Source organism: Thalassophryne amazonica, chromosome 11, assembly GCF_902500255.1.
Source record: "Thalassophryne amazonica chromosome 11, fThaAma1.1, whole genome shotgun sequence".
In the NCBI taxonomy this organism is placed as follows: Eukaryota; Metazoa; Chordata; class Actinopteri; order Batrachoidiformes; family Batrachoididae; genus Thalassophryne; species Thalassophryne amazonica.
Genome location: NC_047113.1, coordinates 69,133,297 through 69,156,988, shown reverse-complemented (window position 1 = coordinate 69,156,988; position 23,692 = coordinate 69,133,297). Strand labels below are relative to the sequence as shown.

Below are 23,692 nucleotides of genomic sequence, written 5' to 3'. Positions count from 1 at the left end.
AAAGACATCAACTTCATGTCACTTCAAACAATAGTGTAAATATAATGGCCCAAAGTGAAAATTGTATTTTTAGTTCCAGGGCACAGAAGCCCAGGTGGTTTTGAGAAAGGTCTAATTAGTTCAGTCTTCTTGACTTTCTTCATGTTGAGGCTTCGATTGGACTGCTGTTCACACAAGCTGTTTGTCTGAAGCTTGGCGTCCTTGAGCTGTGAGCCATCATTGTGTCTAGGAGACAACAGATGTCAAGTTAGGAAAGGTATTCAAAGCAACCAGTAGGTGAGACTTAAGGAACTTGAGTAGGATTAATTCATCACTGCCAAACACATAGTACCTTGCAGACGTTTTAGGCCTTGGACTATCAGTAAACTCTGTATCCTTGGGTAAGACATTTCACTTACATTACCTCAGTGTAACCAGCAGAAAACAGGTAAGTAACTTTTGATAGACTGACCACCCCATTTGGGAGGAGGGGGGCAGTGGTATCTAGGGGTCACCACCAGGCAGATGGGTTTGTATATGACTTATTTATAAAACCATAAAAGCAATTTTTTACAGACACAGCCAGGTTGAAGATCATTTTACAATATCTATTTCACGCATCACAAAATTTTATGACCTAAGCAGTGGGTCACCCCTTTGAGTCTGGACTGCTTGAGGTTTCTTCCTCAAAATTATCAGAGGGAGTTTTTCCTTACCACTGTCGCCTGTGTGCTTGCTCTAGGGGTTGGTACGGTTAGACCTTACTTGTGTGAAGCACCTTGAGGCAGCTTTTGTTGTGATTTGGCGCTATATAAATTAAATAAATTGAAGTTAAATTGAATACGTTTGCTCTTAATTACCAAGCACCAAGCCAGATCTGCAGTCCATGAATTATCTACTGGAACCATTTATCTCCTCTAGCTAGACTTAACATTGGCCTGATCCAGTCATTGGGGTCTTTGGCTATGAAGCCCCTGCATGTAGGATTGTGCTCAGCAACATGGGCCACATGCACATAGTTTTACATTTGTCCCATTTTCCTGAGCATGATCCATCACACAGGCACCCTATAGTCAAAGACCCTGCTGACTAGACCAGGTAAAGGGGACACCCAAGTATCACTTGGCTGTGGCAGTTAGGTGACTGATTTCCAGTTGTGGGGATGGACTGGTGAACGTCCCATGTGGTTGAAAATCAGGACGCATGGCATTTCCGTAGGGTGGTGAAAGAGGTGGTGTGCGGCACCAGCGTCTGTGCCGAGTCCTGACCTAACCTGGGCCTCAAGGACTCTGCATGTTTTCCATCTTTTCCAGCTCAACCCAAAGGTAATTATCTCAGTCAGGTGGTTCAGACAATCAAGGAAGGGATGGTCATCGCTAGATTTGGCCAGTTGAGTGCCAACAAAGCAAAGATGGAAAATCTGTTGAGCAAAGTTCCATGAGGATCAGGATGGAGACCCACTGCTGGAGATATGCTTTGTACATCTAAGTTAATTATGTAGATGATGTAATTGAAGAACTGGTATTCAGGTAGAATGTGATCCTTCCAGAGTGATTGGGTCAGTCCATGTTCGGACTGGCAGATTTGGTGTCATGCTTGAGGAGGTCTGTTTCTGTTCAAATGGGAGATGCTGCATTATGAATGTGGCAACAGATAACCTACAATGCGGTCACTCCACACTCTGCAAACAAGAGCTGGACTTGCATAACCGTTTGGCACGTTATATGAATGTAACGTGACACTGATCAATTAAAAAGCACAGACGTCCAACATGTCTAAAGTGGTTTTTCTAAATACTGACTTACTGTTAGTTCTGGAAAGTTTGAGTCACTCTGTCCTCCAGCGTTGCTTGTAATTCGGCTTTCTGCCAAAAATAAGGTTTGAGATCAGTTTGATTTTTCTTCTGTCATTTTAATTAATGCATGTTATAAAGTGATGAATCCAGTGGTGGCTCTAGAGGGTGGTTGAGGGGGTTGCAACCCCCCTGGAGTTGCTGTTCAAAGGTGTGATAAAATATGGGGAAGGCCTTGCATAAACAAAGGCTGACTGATGTACACTGCTGCATACAAAATGTTTAAAATAAAAATTGTGTATTAAAAATGATGATTCCCAAACTTTTTCTACAGAACCCCCCTTTTGGAGTATTTTCAAGCCCCAACCCCTCCACATACACATCTTTTGCTTCCACACACCACTGGAACGTATTTCAAAAACTGGAATTATTAAAAAAAAAAAAAAAAAAAAATTCTTATTAAACAAAATAAAGTAGCAAATCACGTTTTCAGGGAAATTATTAAAAGTGGCATGCATCATGTATAATTTTTTTTCAATTTTTCCAGACTTGTTCATGTTCTGTGAGCAAGGCACAAGTTTGACCATCATCAGTGTTGCCAGATAGAACTCTTTCCAGCACACAAAACTATATAACTATAAAAATATTAGTTATTTAATATATAAGTACTAAATATAAATAAATATTTGAATGTGTATCATAAAAATGAATGCAGCCAAAGCACATAAAAATCCGACAGCAACCTCCAAATTCATATCCCTTGTTGCGTTGCCACCACAGTACGCCTTTGCCACATCCAACATCCAACTAAGTCACCACCCCCACCCCCGCCACACCACCACCACAACATGATGCTAGATCCGCCCCTGAAATCTGACTGGCCTCAGAAGAAAAGCAGATCTTCACATTTAAGGAGACGCCAGAACTGCTCGATGGCTACTGTGGAGCGTATCGTGTTCACTGATGGATGATGCTTCTGCATTATTTGCACACTCAGCACGTGTTGCATTTTTAGTTGTACCTTAATTTGCATGTTGCTGTGCAGTGCCTCTCTGTTCAGCAGCTGGTTATACTGCCAGCCCCAGCCAACCTCCCCCACATGGCTGTGCTTGGGCCCCGGTGAAGGACCGTGTGGTGCACTTCGGAACAGGTAACTGAGGTCGCTGGTAGCTTGTGGCGATGTGGCGCCAATGCCAATGTACCCGGGGAAATAGTTTGATCTAGGCCTGTAGTCTCCAACTCCACCTGGACCTTAACCAGTGCACATGCAACACAGGATAAACTCAGGGGCGTTGCCTTTTGACCACTAGATGTCAGTGTTGAAGTGTTGCATGTGTTTTGAAAAATATTTTCTGAAGCAGTGTTTTTTCCTTAATGTTTGAAATTTTGAGTGTTTTGAAAGCAGTGAACCATTTTCTGAAACACCTGTTTCACTTAGCGTTGCAACATTTTGAAATTTTTTTCTGTCATTTCAGAATAGTTATCCACTTTATACTGTAAATGTTTCATTTAGTGTTTCCTATATGTCAAAACAAATGTGAGCATTTCATTTGGTGTTTAGAAACAGCAAACCTTTTTCCTGAAACAAAAACCGTTTAATTTAATATTTAAAGTGTTTGAAAAAAGTGAGCTTGTGAATTAAGTGTTTCAAGCATTTTGAAGCAGTGTATCATTTTCTGAAGCAACAGTTTCATTTTGCGTGGCAACACTTTAAAAAATGATCCGTTTAAATGTTTCCTTTCCAGGACTTTAAAAATTTATTCGGACTCTGAAGGAAACTTTCTCATTTACTATGTTTAAAGTAAAAATGTTAACTTTATGTTTAAAGTAAAAAAAATAACTTTTACCACATGTCCAAGACCTGTTTAAAATGAGAGAGTCCAGTTATAATTTTCCAAGGAACATTACTATTTCAGAAATCAAAGATTCGAACTACCGTAAAAAGTCATTGTGTTTCTGTTAAAGGTGTTAATATTTGGAATAATTGCCCAGGTAACATAAAATCACTCAGTAATTTGGTTGGCTTTAAAAGGCTCTACAAATTTTTTTTTGATTACTTGTTATAGCACAATGAATTAGGTTCACTAATCTTGTTTTGTTTTTGGTGCACTGCTGTTTGCATGTTTGTGTCAAGGCAGGCGGCTGCCTGGCAGCAGAAGCGGCTGGACCCACGAAGCAGACTCCCAGACTTGGTTTAGGCGTGTGAGAAATCATGGTCTTTATTCCAGGCTCAGGTCCAGTACACAGGTGGTCAGTCAGTGGAGCAGAGGCACACTAGGGGGTCACGCAAAAATGCAGTCATATTCTGGCAGGGTTCAAAGGCACGAGCAAACACAGTTTTCGAGGATGAGGCAAAAAGGTGTGGTCGAGGAGGACAGAGCAAAACACAGTACATGGCAAAGCAAGAAACCAGGACAAAATACAAAGGCTGGAATGTGTGCACAAAGCGACAACAAACTGGCGAGGGACTGTGAGACTGTGAGGGTTTAAATGATGGCGGACTAATTGGTGTGAAACAGGGATAGGTGGTGTTAATGACGTGCATGTGTGGAGCAATCTAGAAAGGGGGCATGGCTAGTGGACCGACCGAGATGAAGTATGTTGCAAGATAGTGAGGAAGGACAACACAAGGTGGAGTGAGGTAAGACACAAAGATGCGTGAGCAGGTGCAAAGAGTGTGAGTGAATGGAAACATAAAACAGACTGAATCAAAGTGAGGGAAAAAACATAATGGCAGGTGCAGGGCGTGAAGTGAACATAATTAACTGGGCATGAGGAATAATAGGGGACAATGAACAGAGTTACAACCGAATACAATATTACTATGAACCGGAACTAAAATCAGACATGAGCATAAGAACTAGAAGAAACTACATGAGAACTGATAAGAAAATAGTAAGAGAATAAACACTAAGACCAAACTGAACAGGAACTGACTAAGAAAACAAAAAATGACTAAACAGACCAGAAAATAAGACAGAGACTAAGTGATAAACAAAACCTGATATTAAAGTACAAAAGATCATATAAGCAATGGGAACAACGAAAAACAAATGATAACTAAATGATAAACAATGACAACACAGACTGACTGAATAAAACAAGAACAGAACTAAACCATGACCAAAGTACAAAAAGTAACAAAGAAACAAAGTGACAAATTAAAACAGAACAGAGAATAACCACATGATGAAAATAAAATAACTAGTAAATCAAGGCTGGGGTATGTGAAGGGGAAAAAAGACAGAGGGAAAACCCGAATCAAAGCCCAGATCCGGCCGAGAGTTTGTGTTTTTGAAATTGTCGTTCAGAGATTAATTTAAACTTTGTATTAGTTATCATGTGTATATGTGTAATTTTATACACATTTGTATAATTTGGTTAAAAAAAGCTTTTGCTTCTGCCTACACCCTTTCGGGCACATGGTGTGTTGTTGGATTCTTTTCTTTTTTTGTAAGTTTCTTGTTGTTTTTGGATCTGTGTGTGCCGAATAAATTCATTTATTCATTCATTCCTTCATTCAAATAATTATTTCCTTTCTGTAGCACCTGTTTTTAACAGGATTTCTAACAATAATCAGCTTGTAAAGTGTCGAGGATAGAAGACGTCTGTCCTGAGAAGAACCGGAACCACACGATTTCCTCCGCCACTGAACCTGGAGAATACTGGAGCCGCCAAGTCCCGAGTCCCCAGGTGGCCACCGTCTCCGAATGTCGGATCTGGTACTGCTGGCGAGGAGCAGAAACAATAAGATGTGGGTGTGTGCACACCCAGTAGCAACAATGGTGGAGATTCCACCTCCACCTCTCACACACACTCGTGCAGCTCCTGTCTCAAACACTTATCTGGCTGGGGTGTGAAGCGAAGCCGTCGCTGATTACGCCAATCTCCCAGATAAGGCACTCCACAGGAAAACAGCTGTAAAATGAGTTCAGACTAAGACACAGTTAGTTTTAAGGCTGAGAATATTACCTTCACAGGTCGATGATATCTCGGCAATGAGGTGGAGATGACGTCCGGTTTTTATGGAGTGGTATGATGAAGTGTAGATGGGTGACAGCTGTCATGAGATAATGAGTGACAGCTGTCACCCCCGGCTGTGTCCGTGGCGGCAGCGCCCTCTCGTGCCTGAAGCCCGCACTTCAGGCAGGGCGCCCTCTGGTGGTGGGCCAGCAGTATCTCCTCTTCTGGTGGCCCACACAACAGGACCCCCCCCCAACGGGCGCCTCCTGGCGCCGACCAGGTTTATCCGGGTGACGGCGGTAGAAATCGGCCAGGAGGGCCGGGTCCAGGATGAAGCTCCTCTTTACCCAGGAGCGTTCTTCGGGTCCATACCCCTCCCAGTCCACCAAATACTGGAACCCCCGGCCCATTCAACGAACGTCCAGGAGCCGGCGCACTGTCCAAGCCGGCTCCCCGTCAATGATCCGGGCAGGAGGCGGCGCCGGACCGGGAGCACAGAGGGGTGAGGTGTGGTGTGGTTTCAGTCTGGACACATGGAAAACAGGGTGGATCCGCAGTGAAGCTGGGAGTTGGAGCTTCACTGCGGCAGGGCTGAGGATCTTGAGGATTTTAAATGGTCCGATGTACCTGTCCTTCAACTTAGGGGAGTCCACTTGGAGGGGGATGTCCTTCGTTGACAACCACACCTCCTGCCCGGGCTGGTATGCATGGGCCGGGGACCGCCGGCGGTCTGCATGGGTCTTAGCCCTCGTCCGGGCCTTCAACAAGGCAGAACGGGTGGTGCGCCACACCCGACGGCACCTCCGCAGTTGGGCCTGGACTGAGGGCACACCGACCTCTCCCTCCACCACGGGAAACAATGGGGCCTGGTACCCTAGACACACCTCAAATGGGGAGAGGCCGGTGGCAGAAGACACCTGGCTGTTATGTGCATACTCGATCCAGGCCAGATGGTTACTCCAGGCCATCGGGTGCGTGGATGTCACACAGCGGAGGGTCTGTTCCAACTCTTGGTTGGCCCGTTCTGCCTATCCGTTCGTCTGTGGGTGGTACCCGGACGAGAGGCTCACGGTGGCCCCCAGTTCTCTGCAGAAACTCCTCCAGACTTGAGAGGAAAACTGGGGACCACGATCCGAGACTACGTCAGTTGGTATCCCATGCAGACGGACGACGTGGTGGACCAGGAGGTCTGCTGTCTTCTGGGCCGTTGGGAGCTTCGGGAGGGCCACGAAGTGGGCCGCCTTGGAGAATCGGTCCACTATCGTGAGGATGGTGGTGTTGCCCTGGGATGGCAGGAGGCCCATGACGAAATCCAGGCCGATATGGGACCAGGGACGATGAGGCACAGGAAGGGGCTGAAGAAGTCCTTGGGACCTTTTGTGGTCTGCCTTGCCCCTGGCACAGGTGGTGCAGGCCTGGATATACTCCTGAACATCGGCCTGCATAGACGCCCACCAGAAGCGCTGCCGGACAACTGCCACGGTCCTTCGCACCCCTTGATGACAGGAGAGCTTGGAACCGTGACAGAAATCCAAGACTGCAGCTCTGGCCTCTGGTGGGACGTAAAGTCGATTCTTCGGCCCAGTTCCGGGATCCGGGCTCCGTGCCAGGGCCTCCCGGACGGTCTTCTCCACATCCCAGGTGAGGGTGGCCACGATAGTGGACTCCGGAATGATGGGCTCCGGTGGATCCGACAGCTCAGTTTTGACTTCGTCTTCGTGTACCCAGGACAAGGCATCCGATCTCTGGTTCTTGGTCCCAGGGCGATAGGTGATCCTGAAGTCAAAACGTCTGAAGAACAATGACCAGCGGGCTTGCCTGGGGTTCAGCCGCTTGGCGGTCCTGATATACTCCAGGTTCCGATGGTCAGTGAAAACCGTGAACGGCACAGACGCTCCCTCCAACAGGTGTCTCCACTCCTCAAGAGCCTCTTTCACCGCAAGGAGTTCTCGGTTGCCGACGTCATAGTTCCATTCAGCCGGGGTCAACCTGTGAGAAAAGTAGGCACACGGGTGAAGAACCTTATCGGTCTCTCCGCTCTGGGATAGCACGGCTCCTATCCCTGAGTCAGAGGCGTCCACTTCAACCACAAACTGGCGGCTAGGGTTGGGCTGCACCAGAAGTGGTGCAGTCGAGAACCGTCGTTTCAACTCCTTGAACGCGGCTTCGCACTGATCCGACCAGGTGAAGGGGACTTTTGGAGAGGTCAAGGCTGTCAGGGGGCTAACTACCTGACTGTAGCCCTTAATGAACCTCCTGTAGAAATTTGCAAAGCCGAGGAACTGTTGCAGCTTCCTACGGCTTGTTGATTGGGGCCAATCTCTCACCGCCGCAACCTTGGCCGGATCAGGGGCGACGGAGTTGGAGGAGATGATAAACCCCCGTCATTAACCAAAGCTTGGAACGTCGCGGGGGCGTTAGTGAGGCCGAACGGCATGACCAGGTACTCAAAATGACGTAATGGGGTGTTAAATGCCGTCTTCCACTCGTCTCCCTTCCGGACCCGAACCAGGTGATACGCATTCCTAAGATCCAACTTTGTAAAGATTTTGGCTCCATGCAGGGGGGTGAACACGGAATCTAACAAGGGCAACGGGTATCGATTGCGAACCGTAATCTCATTCAGCCCCCTGTAATCAATGCATGGACGGAGTCCGCCATCTTTCTTGCCCACAAAAAAGAAACCTGCACCCATCGGGGAGGTGTAATTCCGGATCAGCCCGGCAGCTAATGAGTCCCGGATGTAGGTCTCCATTGATTCGTGCTCAGGTCGTGAGAGGTTGTACAGCCTGCTGGACGGGAACTCCACGCCTGGAACCAAATCAATGGCACAATCGTATGGACGGTGCGGGGGAAGGGTGAGTGCCAGATCCTTGCTGAAAACGTCAGCAAGATCGTGGTACTCAACCGGCACCGCCATCAGATTGGGAGGGACTTTGACCTCCTCTTTAGCCTGTAAACCGGGAGGAACCGAGGAACCTAAACACATCCAATGGCAGGTTTTGCGCCACTGAACCACCACCCCAGACGGCCAATCAATCCGGGGATTGTGTTTCAACATCCACGGGAAGCCCAAAATCACTCGGGAGGTAGAAGGAGTCACAAAAAACTCGATCTCCTCCTGATGATTTCCAGACACCACCAGAGTTACAGGTTGTGTCTTGTGCGTGATTAAAGGGAGAAGGGTGCCATCTAGTGCCCGCACCTGCAATGGCGAAGGGAGCGCCACCAGAGGGAGCCCTACCTCCCTAGCCTATCTGCTGTCTAGCAGATTCCCTTCTGACCCTGTGTCCACCAGTGCTGGGGCTTGAAGGTTAAATCCCCGCTCAGGATTGTAACTGGGAGTCGTGTGGAAATATGTGTGTGTCCCACGTGAATGTCTTGGCCCACCCTAAGCCCAGTTTCTAGGGGCGGGCGTTGGTGTTTAAACCGCTTGGGGCAGTCTCTCTGCTGGTGCTCACTCGAGCCGCAGACAAAGCACTCCCCGCGGGCCAGCCTCCTCTGTCTGTTAAATGTGGCCCTGCTCGTGTCCATAGCTTTGTCAGCAGGGGTAGCTGTTGCCACACGGAGAGCTGAGGCTGTGGAGCGTGGGGAGGGTGGAACCTTTTCGGACCCAGAAGGGAGAGGGACGGCGCGTGCCCGGCCACGTCCTTCGTCTCGCTCCCGACGGCGTTCCTCCAACCGATTGTCTAACCGTATAACGAGATCAATAAGCCCATCTAAATCCCGTGGTTCTTCCTTCGCTACCAGGTGCTCCTTCAGGACCGACGACAGTCTGTTTATGAAGGCGGCGCGGAGCGCAACGTTATTCCAGCCGGACCTTGCAGCCGCGATGCGGAAGTCGACTGCATATTCGGCTGCGCTCCGGCGCCCCTGTCTCATTGACAGCAGCACTGTTGAAGCAGTCTCTCCTCTGTTAGGGTGATCAAAAACTGTTCTGAACTTCCTCACAAACCCAGTATAAATGGTAAGGAGCCGTGACTTTTGCTCCCAAAGCGCCGTAGCCCAAGTGCGTGCCTCACCACGAAGCAAGTTAATTACATAAGCCACCTTACTGGCGTCAGACGCGTACATTACGGGTCGTTGTGCAAAGACGAGCGAACACTGCATAAGGAAGTCCGCGCACGTCTCCACACAACCTCCGTACGGCTCTGGGGGACTTATGTATGCTTCAGGGGATGGTGGGGGGGGGGGGGTCGTTGAACGACCAGTGGAATGTCTTTATTCTGCACTGGGTCGGCAGGAGGAGGAGCTGCAGCAGCGCCCTGAGCGCGCGCTTCCACCTGTGCGGTGAGAGCCTCCATCCTGCGATTAAGGATGACGTTTTGCTCGGTCATCAGATCCAACCGAGCGGTAAAGGCGGTGAGGATTTGCTGCAACTCACCAATCACGCCTCCTGCAGACACCTGTGCACCCTGCTCTTCCATTGGCTGTTCAACAGATGGGTGATGCCCCTCGGGATCCATGACATTGGCCGAGATATCCTGTTGGGAAAGTGTAGTGACACGGACCCACAACAGGGGGCGTAAATGAACGGACAATGAAAGAGTCGAATATGAACACTTTACTGTTGTGAATGAGCACAACCACAATACAGAGGAATACAGTATTTTGCAAACAGTCAATCCACAAAGGTGACGTGTGGGCAGGCTCGAAGATAGAAGACGTCTGTCCTGAGAAGAACCGGAACCACACGATTTCCTCCGCCACCGAACCTGGAGAATACTGGAGCCGCCAAGTCCCATGTCCCCAGGTGGCCACCGTCTCCGAATGTCGGATCTGGTACTGCTGGCGAGGAGCAGAAACAATAAGATGTGGGTGTGTGCACACCCAGTAGCAACAATGGTGGAGATTCCACCTCCACCTCTCACACACACTCGTGCAGCTCCTGTCTCAAACACTTATCTGGCTGGGGTGTGAAGCGAAGCCGTCGCTGATTACGCCAATCTCCCAGATAAGGCACTCCACAGGAAAACAGCTGTAAAACGAGTTCAGACTAAGACACAGTTAGTTTTAAGGCTGAGAATATTACCTTCACAGGTAGATGATATCTCGGCAACGAGGTGGAGATGACGTCCGGTTTTTATGGAGTGGTATGATGAAGTGTAGATGGGTGACAGCTGTCATGAGATAATGAGTGACAGCTGTCACCCCCGGCTGTGTCCGTGGCGGCAGCGCCCTCTCGTGCCTGAAGCCCGCACTTCAGGCAGGGCGCCCTCTGGTGGTGGGCCAGCAGTACCTCCTCTTCTGGCGGCCCTCACAACAGGGTTTGTTGTTTCTAGAATTTTTTTAATGATTTAATTTCAGAAGAAAGAATTTCTTTTTCTTGCAACTGTAAAAAACAAACAAAAAATAAAACAAAAAATAAAACAACAACAAAAACAAAACAGTTTTGCGATGCAATTGCTTCATCTAGTGTTTCAAGCATTTGAAGCAGTGACTCATTTTATGAAGCAACTGTTTGATTTTGCTTGTGATCACTCCAAAACAGCTATTCTGTTTTTGAAAGCAAATGTTAAATGGAGCATTTCTGTAATTTTGAAACAACTATTAAATTTTTGAAGCATTTCATTTAATGTTCCTATCATTTCAAAAACAATTACTTGGTTTTTGGAGCAAATGTTTCATTTACACTGTTTTGGGCATTTAAATAAAATGATTTTTGTAGTATGGTGTATTTTTTTTTATTTAATTTTTTTTTTTTTACTATTTTAGGTATCTTGAGGGGTGACGTTACATATGGTTGACGGTTCTTTAAGTTCAATTTTGGCCTAATACATCTCATTTTAGACTTTTGCAGCATATGTCACAAATTGATATATTTGTGGCTGCAAGCTTTAATATCAGTTTTTAAGACACCAGATGACCTGTGATGGCTTGCTGAAAACTATACATAATACGACCCCTTTGATTAATGTCAGAATGCAAAGGACACAATGCTTGTTTTTCTGTCCTACCTGTAAAAATCATCCTTTGTCCTCTCTGTGGCTCAACAGCAGCTGCTTCACTGCTTCGGATCATCTTGTGCAATGACTGGATGATGGGTCAACACACTTTTGTAACATGCAGCCTTGGGTGACATGAGCCCAGCAGCCTACTTTGGTCATGGGGTTTAGGCCAAGTTGTCGTAGAAACCGTTGTCATGGCATCAACATGGCCTATTTACATCCTAAAAATAAACTATTTCTGCTATTGAACAAAGGTTTTAGTCAAATCTTAGTTTAGTCTTTTTTTTTTTATTAATCAATGTATAATTTATTCCATCACATGTCAGAAACAGGTGCAAAATCCCAATTTCACAAACCAAGATGATGTCCTAAAGTGCCTTTGATTGTGTGGTGAGCAGTTAAAAGTCTACATTTCATTTGCACAGAAAAAGCTGCATTATGTTCACATATGAGAATCTGCAACTAAAGATTTTTTTTATTGATACATTATTTAAATGATTAATCCATTCTCACGGCAGCTGTCAGTTATTTCCTGTTGGTCTACTTATTCATTAATCCACTAATCATTTAATAAATATTATGTTATTATGCATGCTGTATCATCAATAAGGGGAGATGAAGCAACAAACCTGAGGAAAATACATAGAATTCTGTAATAAATAATGATGTTTTCATCAGAATGTAATGGTGAAGAAATGTAAATCAGGTGTCAGCAGAAATGATGGTGATGTTTGGATTAATTTGGGAATCATTTCCATGCTTTAACTCTTTCAGTTTGTAGTTATGTAAATTATGCAGCATAACCATAGTTAAATATTTGTGTTAGTGTATAATACTTTTTTTTAGTGAGGGTTCAAAACGTTTTGAACTTGCTTGGAAAAAATATGGAAATATCGTGTACGATATTATATAATATTATCATATAATGTTAATGGCGTATGTTCTTACCATCCACGAAAATTGCTACAATTTAAATTTATTGTTGTCATACATGAACATGAACTAGAACCAATGTATTTTAGTTCAAATTTTAATTTTTTGGTTGTTCACGCTTGTATGCCCTTAATCTGTCACTAGGTGGCGACAAAGCATCGTTTTATTCACATTGCATTGTCCTTTTTTTGTTAAATGGACTCGCCCATGAGCCGCCTCTTGTGCCCGAATATACGTCAAGTCTAACACAGACAACGACAACCAATCAGGACACACACTGATTTACTTTCAAAATAAATTAAATGGAAGTTACTGAAACGACATTGACGCAGGGGCTCGTTCTGCAACATCGACAAAGTTCTGCCATCTGGTGAACAGTGACACCTGTTGGATTGTTAAGGAATGTGCATCCGTCTCAAATTATTTTTATAATGAAAAGCTACTGTCTGCACAGGGTACATTCAGGTCAGGCCAAGTCTGGGAATATATACAGGTGCTGTGCATTTCTGCACAATAGGTACTGGATGGCAACCACCCAGGCAGATGATTGAGCCATCCCCACCTCTCAAAAGCAACCAACCATCTCTCTGCTGCCACCAGGTGAAATGCGTTTTCGATAGCCACCTTTCTTTAACCTGCGTTTTCTTTTGAAAGGTCAAACGGGAAGCTCATTTATACAACTCGGGTAATTTGACGCAGTTAGTCACCATGGTGGCACACAACAGAGCCGAGCGGCGGATCTAGCTTCACTTTTAGACTCATAAAAGAGAGAGGGAGAAAAAATGTTTTTATAATGAATTTCCTCACTGAGTGCACCGGTGTCTACCGCTCATAATGGACGATATGTTGTTGTTGTTAACGGGGTAATTTAACAGACTTTTTTTTTCCTCTTGGCGGATCCTTAATGGGATTTATTTTCGTCGCTAGCAGAATGCTGAAGAGACGAAGAATGTCTGTGGTGAAGGCTGGCGTGAATGCTAATAAAATAATTGCAGAGAAGACTTCCAGCTTTTAAGATAAGTTATTTTTTTCTCCCTGTTGGCGGCGGGACAAGCGGCGGCGTCCTCCGGCTCGGGCTGAGAAACGCACACGGAGCAGACTGCCCGTCTGTCGGGCTCCAGTCGTGGCCTGGCGGCGGGGACACTCCCAGCTCATCCGCTAGCATCGACAGCAAAGAAATCAAGAGGAAAAATAAACACCGAGGGACTTCTTTTAAAAACACCTCCATCCCGCGATCACTCCCAAGCAGTCTCCACGATAAGGATTAAAGCATTTCCAGACGTCGTCTCAACAAAACAATGGCGTCTTATGTGGATAACAGCTTTCGGCAGGCTGTGATGATGAATCCGGCAGAAAGGACGCAACAGGTCAGAATAAAATACTTCATATTTACTTGGTGTATCGCTTTCTGCTGTTGCATTTTATCTTGGTTAGATTAGCGCCTTACACTGGATGATTTGTGGCGTTTTGTTTGTGTTGTCATTGTGCTTGTTCCTTTTGGCTAAAAGCTCCTCTGTCAGCACAGATCACCAAAAGTTATGATCCATCCAGGTGACACCTGCATCTGACACTTCTCACCAAAATACTGCAACCCAACCGGTGCACGAGCTAGATTGCTCAAATCCACTGTGGATTGAGGTATATCTGTTTGTAGATCTTTCGACCAAGCTAATGTAGGTCACGAAGTGTCCAACTGCAGTGTGTCATCGTAAACCGATTTTCAGGTCGCAAATTAATTACCTGTAATGTGTGCATAAATGTAAAAAACGCCCTGCTAGCCACGTCCTCTTCAGAAATGGGCGCCTCTGTATTTCAGATACTGTAATGTGGCACTGCACTGCAAATGATGTTTGACCTCAATGAAGGATTACACATTGGTCCTCAATTAAAAATGCTCTATTTATATTTAAAAGTGTACCATATTGTTTGTCTAATCATAGGGATTCCAAAAAGGTATAGTTAAACCATGTGTGACTGTTATGGAGTTATGATGGGTAAAAATGGCAGAAATTGTGACAAAGGTCAATTTCAGTTTGTGCACAGATCAGAAGTCAAAGTTGCTCCAGTATTGGTAAAACTGGTGCAGATTATTGGTTGAGCTAATTGTGTTTTTTTTTTTTTTGTAAACAGAATAGGTTACACCATAAATGCTTATGTTACAGGGTCAACCTTGTTTGACCATTACTTTGCGACCAAGTACTCAGCAGTCAAACCATTCCATTTATTAATCCTATTTGTATGTGGCATGGTGGATTAATGGCTACCACTGTTGCATCACAGCAAGACAGTTCTGGGTTCGCTTCCCACCTGTTCCTGACTGTGCGGAGTTTGCATGTTATCTCCGTGTTTGCGTGGGAACCCTCTGGGTGCTCCGGCTTCCTCCCACTTCCATAGACATGCAGATTTCATGTAAACTGTAGACTAAATCTGATTTTTGTACAATATGATCCACTTAACCCTCAGTTCATCTGAAAATTTTAAAAATGTGTATCTGTCATGTATCATCATCTTTAAATGCAGAAAATTGTGTCAAAATGCCATTCCTGTCTGATGTTCCATCAAACAATCCAAAATCCAAATGATCAGGAAAAACAGCAAATTTTCACACTATAAAAGCTACAGTCTTTTTGGCATTTCTCCTACATAAATAAGTAATTTTTCTAAATACTACATGGTCTCTGATTAATGTTTTATTTGTTTCAGCGCTGTAGCAGTATAAAAGAGCAGTTTGATCTTGAGCTGTGGGTTCAATGAAGGCTGTAGTTCTCGGTCTCGACCCGAATGTATCACATACCAGCTATTGTTTCGGGATCTCCGCATTAAACAAATAGCACTCAGAAGCAATACCTTGATCATTACCCATAATCCTGCTGTACAGTACGTTAAACGTAAAGGTGTGTGTGTTATATATATGCTTGAGAACTGTTTTTCATACAGTTTTATTTGTTCTTCTGCCTTAAAATTGAATTTCTTTCCTTTGGACCCAAAAGGCGGTGGACACATCTTAATTCAGCAGTCCCATCTATCTCTGTAGCTCAGGGAAATTCAGTCGTCTGTGATGAAATGACAAGAGTTTGAAACTCATAACTGCACCAAGTAATTTCACTGAGCAGCACACAGTCGACCGCAGAGGACGACTCTGTCAGTGCGATCACGGACTGTCATCTTGGCAACAAAAGCTGCACAAATTTGGCAAGGAGTTGGACGTCATCTCCTTTTATTTAGCCAGGTGGCAAAGTTAAAGGCCACAAAGTGCAGCCCTCCACTGCAGTGCTCCTGTTTTACAGCCAGGTAGCTGGAAGGACAAGCTGCCTACTTTGCATTGTTTCCACATAATCCGGGTCTTGATGGGGATCTGCAGTGTCTGTGAAGATCATGGGGATTAGACAGTAAACAAATCCATTTTGGACTTAAAGAGGTCAGGAAAATAGCCACCAAGATGTTTAAAATAAGAGCACACGATGAGCAATGATTACAAGTATTTTAGGATTAGGGATGTCCCGATCAGGTTTTTTTGGCCCTGATCCGATTCCAAGTCATCTGATTTTGACTATCTGCCGATACCGAGTCCCGATCCGATACTTTAAAAAACTGAATGAACACTCAACAAATGCTAAATATATAATAATTTCATTTTAATCACCTTATTTTATTATTTGTCACTTAAACAGTGCACTTCTCCTTGAGGTAGCTTGAACAATCAAGTAATAATCTACCAGACTTAAAAAATGTACAAATTTCCATGTTATTTTATTTGTTTAAAAATAAAATGTCCAAGGTTTCATATGTTAAACAAGAAATTATGTAATCTGAAATAACAGGTGGTTTTAATTTATAGATGAAAGGTTTCTAAAGAACCATTTATTGATTTAGCTATTTTAATTACAAGTGTTCTAAACTTTTTTAAACAGTAATCATAAATTTTGAGGTAACAAATGACAACAACAAAAAACATTTCCAAGGATTTTTTTTCAGACATGTGGTTTCTGCACTGATCTGTGGTTCAAATCCCCACCTGACTGGAAAATCACTAAGGGCCCTTATGCAAGGTCTTTAATCCCCTATTGCTCCTGATGTGTAGTGGGCGCCTTGTATGGCAGCACCCTGACATCGGGGTGAATGTGAGGCATAATTGTAAAGCGCTTTGAGCGTCTGATGCAGATGGAAAAGCGCTATATAAATGCAGTCCATTTACCATTTGTACAGATCAGTGGTTTCTGCCACTAGTCTTCCGTGTTTTGGCCTGACGCGTTGTTCCTATTGGACAGTGCGAAGGTACGTCACAGCTCAAAGTGTCGAAAGTTCAAAAGTCAACTTGAAAAGTAAAAGTAAAAAAAAAAAAAAAACTACTTACATTTGCATCCTGACAGTCCTCAGTGTGCCCCTCTGATGTTTTATCAGTGTTCAACAAGTTCAGAGCAGCGCAGTGAACGTGAATGAAGACGGAAGCTCTTTAAGACGCGCTCCTAAATGTGATGAGTGTGCACGTCACTCGTGCACACACCATCTCTTGCTCCGTTTTGCAGACAAACGATCACAGGACAATTTGTTTTTTTCTTTTTGTTAATCAGATAACAGGAGACAAAGTCAGAGAGGCGCGATTGAGATGGTTTGGACATGTGCAGAGGAGGGACCCAGGATATATAGGGAGAAGGATGCTGAGGATGGAGCCACCAGGCAGGAGGAGAAGAGGGAAGCCAAAGAGGAGGTGTATGGACGTGTTGAAGGAGGACATGCAGGTGGTTGGTGTGACAGAGGAAGATACAGAGGACAGGGTGAGATGGAAACTATTGATCTGCTGTGGCGACCCCTAACGGGAACAGCCGAAAAACAAAGAAGAAGAAGAAGTTAATCAAATGACAGATCGTCGTCCGGAGGACTTGGTTAGCACCGGGTCCTGCTGCGCACAGAAGAATGACTGAGCAAGAGTTTCGGTGGGAAAGTGTCCATCATCCTCTTGTCATTCCATCGAGGCATCAGGCTGAGCGCGTGAACACACAAACAGCAGTTCTGCGAAACAAACTTTGCGCGCGTAACTCCCCCCACCTCTGTCCGGGTTACAATTCCATCTTTTCTTCCCAAATTCACTGCGCAACTCTTGTTCCCGTTTCTGTGTGAGAATGTCCGGTTGAACTTATGTTTTTTCATATGTTCAATTAAAAAAAAAAGAAGATTGGGTTGAACTTTGACCCTGTCAGCCTGCCGACAAGCGGCAATGCGTGCTCCTGTCAGAAGCGTTGTGTTAAAAGCCGAGCTAAAGCGACGCTTCTGACGCCTCTAAAAAGCAACGCGTCTCACACCTCTGACGCTTCCGACGCGTGAAAGGCCCATTAATCTGCAATAATGATCTTAAAAAAGCGCTGATCAAAATAATGAGGATAAAATCTATATCGGATTCCTATGCAGCGTCCGATTTCGATCAAGTCTGAAACCACGTGATCGGGCCCAATTTCCGATCATGTGATCGGATCGGGACAATCCCAACTTAGGATGCCTGCATTTGAAAGTGTAAAGATAATAAATCTTTACTAAAGTGAAGAGAGTGAACAGTTTGCCACATTTGGGAAGTGGGAACACAGTGATGCAATTTTTCATTAACACTCTGCCAATGACTTAATGACTAATCAGTCATCAGAATAGTTGTTTTAGTTTCTAATTCATTGACTAATCATTTGATTATCATTTAGGTCATCTGTCAAGTAAAAAAAATGCCACAGCTTGACCAGTTTCACATGCCTAATAATGAAATATGATACAGATCACAAGACGTTTTGTTACAATATCAACAGGCGCACTGCAGTATGGTGTGTGATTCTGAATGATCCTGACATTATGCACATTCCTATTGTGTTATTGTGTCATGTGCTGCTTGCTGGCTTAAACGTGTATTTTTATTTCTTGAATAGTTGTGTTTAGTTTGTTTCAGACATTTTATTACTGAAGCAATTATTGTGTAAAGCTGGACCAAGATAATTCTGATTAATGGCAATCAGAATTATCAGCACTCACATGCAAGTGCATTGTGAGTGCTGGTCCCAGGCCCAGGTAAATGAGGGAAGAAGCATAAAGGATGCACACCATAAATTTTGTCAAGTCTCAGCCACATTGGGTGCACAAGCCAGTGCAATCTGAGTGCCAGTCCCAAACCCAGATAAACGAGTATGGTTGCTTCAGGAAGGGCATCTGATGTAAATTTTGCCTTTAAGCAAACATTCATTCATTTGTTTTCTGCTGCCTGTCCGGATCCTGGTCGCAGTGGCAGTAGAACTATAATCCCTTCAGTGTCTCCTGAGTCTTCCCTTGGGTCTCCTCCCAGTTGGAGGTGCCTAGAAGACATGTACATCACAAATTGAATTTCCATACCGATGTCACAGACCGAACTGTCCCCCCCTAAAAATTGGTCCGCCCTGACTCCACTGTGCATGCATTATTTTGGACCACAGCAGCTTGTCTGAGACGTACTCTCTTGGGATTATTAGCCATGAGATGGCAAGGTAGAACCTCATAAATCATTCTAAAGTCAGTTTTAAGCAGAAACAAGGCCGTTTTAAGCAGAAATGAGACGATAATCAATGACGCTTTGAAATGACGGACGAGCAGTGAATGCAGCAGGTAGCAGCTTGTGTAGCTGTGGTGCTCTGATCGCTTCCTCCATCTTTTATGATGAAATAATGCTGAATTTATGTGGAAATGATTGTTGCACAAAAGCTTCAGATATCTGTTGGTGAGAAAGATGATGACTGGAGTGCAGTTTGAAGCAGAAACGAGGTGGTAATCGGTGCATGTGCAGGGAAGGCAGGGCGGACCGATTTTTAGGGGGGGACCGTTAGGTCTGTGACACCTGACCAGTTGAGGCTCAGGTTAACAGTGACTGAAACCAGTGCTTTTCGAAAACAGGGTGGCAGTGGAAATTGGACTACTGTTGTGTAAAGTTAGAGTAGTCTTAAGCCTGGTTCACATGGCAGGATCTTAAAATTATCTTTAGGTTTCCAAAACCTGAGAGACAACACGTGAAGATAAAAAATCATGGATCTAACAGGTTTGGTCGTACAGTGTGTGGTGTTCAGCCACACAGTAAGAACAACACCACCACACACGAACAGATTTCACACACGAACATTTACAGTTCAGACAGGAAATCTCGCAAAATCTCTCGAGATTAAACGTGACTTCAGAGTAAACAAACAGAGGTACTTTGTGGACTATTTACAACAGAGGGAAAAAAAAAGATACAAAAAGAAAAAGAAAAGGCGTTCTTTAAAGGAGTGGAGACAGCGCGACCACCGGACTTTCTGGTAAGTCAGAACAGCTGTTTTGATTTTATTTTCTGCTCCGTGCGTCCGTCACCTCGCTTTCTGATTGGCTGCACGTCACATTCAGCAGGCTGTGAGCTTGTTTTGGTCGGAGGGACACAACACACGCTGCGATATCGGGCCAAAAAAATCCAACATGTTTAATATCCCCGATTTGCGATCGGAGCGCCCCTAACGCCCTTCCGAGCAGATCAGAGGACTCTTAACACACCACACACGGGAGGAATATCTGATAAGATTATCTTTAGCGTCATCACGATTGTTGGGACGTCCTTAAGATTGTCGGAAGGGGAAGATCGGGTCCGATATCGGATTAATTATCCTGCCGTGTGAACCCAGCCTTAAAAGAGGCGATAAGTTAGAAGTGTGGAAGTGAATCAGGACTTTGAGTGTTGGCAGTATGACTGGTACTTGAGAGAGTTGGCTGATATGATGGAGATGAGAAGAATAGAGATAAGTACAAGAGACCAAGTGGAAGAGAAGTAATGCCAGGGGGATTGGAGGTGGATACAGACAGTTGTCATGGTGTGAGTGGGAGGAAAAATGGTGTAGGGGTCATTATCAAGCAAGAGTGTGTTGAATGTTAAGTGAGTGTCTGACAGGGTCAGTGTGAAGTTAGAAATTGAAGGGGTAATGATAAATGTCATCATTGCATATGCTCCACATGTAGGTTTTGAGTTGAAGACTTGAACATCATAGACTATGGAGACCCTTTGCAGATGACATTGGTCTGTAGTGAGCGTAGACAGCAAGGTGAGACTAGCCTGGAGAAGTGGAGGATATGGTCTGCAGGAGCAAGACTGAGTAAAAAATGTCCCTTCAGCTGCGCCCTTGTTTTCAGTAGGGGTCACCACAGCAGATCCAAGGTGGGTCTGCATGTTGATTTGGCACAAGTTTTACACCAAATGCCCTTCCAGACACAACTCCATGGAGAAATGTGGCAGGGATGAGGTTTGAACCAGGAACCTTCCGCACTGAAACCAAGTGTAGTAACCACTTGGCCACCGCAGGAGCAAGACTGAGTATGTGTGTAAATAAGGTGAGCACTGTGGAATAGTGTGTTTTTAAGGAGTAAAGTGCTGAAGGTAGATGACTTTTAATACTTTGGGTGAATTGTCCAAACTATTGGAGGGACTCAGGGTATATAGGGAGAAGGATGCTGGGGATGGAGCAAGCAGGCAGGAGGAGAAGCTGAAGGTGAAAGCGAAGGTTTATGGATGTGCTGAGGGAGGACATGCAGTTGGTTGGCATGACAGAGGAAGATGCAGAAGACAGGGTGAGATGGAAACTGATGATCTATTGTGGTGACCCCTAATAGAAGCAGCCGAAAGAAGAATCCAAATTGATTATTATTATTTGCAGATAAGTGTTTTATTTATTGTCATTTCAGCTCTTCATATGTTCCCTTAATTCTCTGCAAGTAAAAACGGGAATTCACATTAATTATATGTCAGTAATGCAAATTAATGACATTTTAAATTTTAGGGAGTGATATTTATGGCCTTGCATGATGACAGTATTGCAATGGATTTGGAGAAATGATTAAACTATTTGAACACAACCGACTGCTGGGGAAAAAAATACCAACAGCGCTAATGAACCGAGTTCAGTCGATTCTGACTGATAAGTACAATCCAACTCAACCTCAAAGTGTCCTGCTCAACACAAAGCAGGAAGAGGAAAAGCGTCAGGATGCTTTTTTGAACTTGAACAGGAAAACAACACAACCTCTTTTCCCCGAAGGACTGCTTTCTCAAGCTGGGTGTTGTTTTGTGACATCCTTCCTATTTTTGTCATCCTGTCAGAAGCTTGTGAAGAATGTGTCTGTTTTAGAACTTTGACAGATCATTTGCCCACAAAAGCCTGGGCAGTCCGCTGTAGCCGTGTTGCAAATTTCCAAGTGACCCAGGATTTTCTCATTCTCATCTGTTAATTAAAGAACAAGCTGCTTTGGAGTCACCTTTCATTCTGCAGTGCTAATCCTGCAGAAGTGACGTTTCATGTTGTTCTTGTGTTGAAAGTGGTGGCAAAGTGCAGGGTGAAGAGGTTACACACAGCATGGTCACTGTGATGTACCCATCCCTATTTAACTACAGTAATTGGTTTCAGGAAGTGGAAAAAAAACACAGAAGTATGATGACTAGGCTGCATCTCAACCAGTGTCTGATTGGCTCATTTTGAATCAGTTCAACAGTGGTATTTTTAGATGGTTGAAGCAAAGTGCGCAGACATCTACTCAGCTTGTGAATGAAAGGTATTATTCCCCACTGACCATGCATGCCGGGACGGAGATATCAAATTGCATTCTGCCTACCTGTGTGCTTGTCCACTCGTTACATTATTTTCTCAACACTACAATTTAAAAACAAGTTATGCAGTTCATTCCAATATTGATATGTGTGATTGTATACTCAGGGTTCTTGATTCTAGAACACCCTTATTCCACAGGACGCTGTTCTATTATGATCCCCCATGAACCAGAAAAAGTGCAAAAAAAAAGGATGAAATGGCTTACTCTGGCACGCCTCCTATCAGGCTGGCTTATAAAGGGCAGACCTGACAACTGGCTGGCTTCTAAAATGCATACCTCGCAACCTGCTTGAAAACGAAGAGATGCAAAAATGGGTGTAATGTCGTTGAATCTTCCTGTCAAGAGTCTGGCAGCAACATTTTGAACCAATTGGAGACCCCTAATACTCGACTGCGGTAAATCAGAAAATAAAACATTCGTGTATTCCAGTCTAGAAGAGACAAATGCATGGATCAGGCTCTCTGCATCAGCCATAGACAGGATGGGACAAATCTTCGCTATATTTTGCAGGTAGAAGAAAGCAGTCCTCATAATATCTCTAAAGTCAAAGGACAGCGTGGGATCAAAAATCACCCCAAAGTTCCTCTTTTGTCATTGTGATGTATGACACATGAGCCTAGGGTAAGCATTAGCTGGTTGAACTGATACCGATGTCTCACTGGACCAAGAACCATCATTTCAGTCTTGTCAGAGTTTAAAAGTAAGAAGTTGCTGGACATCCAGTTTTTCACTGACACAAGGCAATCCTCTAAAGATTTTATGTGTGTTTATTTTATCGGCCTGTACAACTGAGTATCATCAGCATAGTAACGAAAGGTAATCCCACAACGACACAGTAAGTGCCTAAGGGGTGCTGTATAAAGGCAAAAAAGCAGGGGGTCTAAGACGGACCCTGTGGAACCCCATATTTCATGTCACCAAGGTTAGAGGGAGTGTTGTTATACAAGACACAGTGAGAATGACTGGTTGGGTGTGATGTCAACCATGCAACCAACCTATTGGGGAAACGGGTATGAAACCTCTTGCAGAAAAGTGAGACTAGTTTGAAACAGATATTTGAGATATACCTGCAAAAATGTATGGAGCCATGAAATTTAACACCCCCCCTTTCAAAATTACATGATGTGGTACTTTGGCTTTGATGCACATTTTTGGGTGCTTTTCTAGTTTCTCTGTATTTGGGCAGGTTTCTCCTTTGTAGCTGTTGTAAAGAATGTGTACATTTGGATACATTTTTAAAGAGGCACAGGCATTACATCCATATGAGGTTTCCTCTCAAAATGACATAGCATGTGAGGTCATTCAAGCAACAAATTCTGCAGTGTTTATCGAGAGACCATATGCTGCCCAAAGACTTGCATGTTTTGCAGTTTTCTCTCTGTTTTATCTATTTTCATTTTCTGGCCTTGATTGGCGGCAGATGAAGGGCTTCCTGCAGGTGATGTTTTTTGCG

The 23,692-nt window shown here is 44.4% G+C and overlaps 2 protein-coding genes across 7 annotated transcripts in view; one reads left to right on the top strand and one right to left on the bottom strand.

The window, feature by feature from the left end:
- Positions 1-1,780: 1,780 nt before the first annotated feature.
- Positions 1,781-11,776, bottom strand: LOC117520767 (uncharacterized protein C4orf45). The gene is made up of 3 exons (XM_034182094.1): positions 11,692-11,776; positions 2,793-3,022; positions 1,781-1,843 (listed from the first exon to the last, which is right to left on the bottom strand). The coding sequence occupies exons 1-3, from the start codon at positions 11,753-11,755 to the stop codon at positions 1,787-1,789; spliced, it is 351 nt and encodes a 116-aa protein (XP_034037985.1). The 5' UTR covers positions 11,756-11,776; the 3' UTR covers positions 1,781-1,786.
- A 1,544-nt stretch (positions 11,777-13,320) lies between these two features.
- Positions 13,321-23,692, top strand: part of rapgef2 (Rap guanine nucleotide exchange factor (GEF) 2) — a 206,587-nt gene continuing 196,215 nt past the window's right edge. For all 6 annotated transcript variants that reach the window (XM_034182089.1, XM_034182090.1, XM_034182087.1 and 3 more), the window contains exon 1: positions 13,321-13,982. In XM_034182089.1, the coding sequence (XP_034037980.1) occupies positions 13,914-13,982 (69 nt within the window). In that variant the 5' untranslated portion in view covers positions 13,321-13,913. The remainder of the gene's footprint in view (positions 13,983-23,692) is intronic.

Excerpts from the sequence above, each read along its gene's own strand:
- LOC117520767 (XM_034182094.1), bottom strand. The coding sequence starts at position 11,755 with ATGATCCGAAGCAGTGAAGCAGCTGCTGTTGAGCCACAGAGAGGACAA. Across the intron at positions 3,023-11,691 it reads ACAAAGGATGATTTTTACAG|GTCCAGGTGGAGTTGGAGAC; the intron begins GTAGGACAGAAA and ends GCACTGGTTAAG. Across the intron at positions 1,844-2,792 it reads ACAGCAACATGCAAATTAAG|AAAGCCGAATTACAAGCAAC; the intron begins GTACAACTAAAA and ends TATTTTTGGCAG.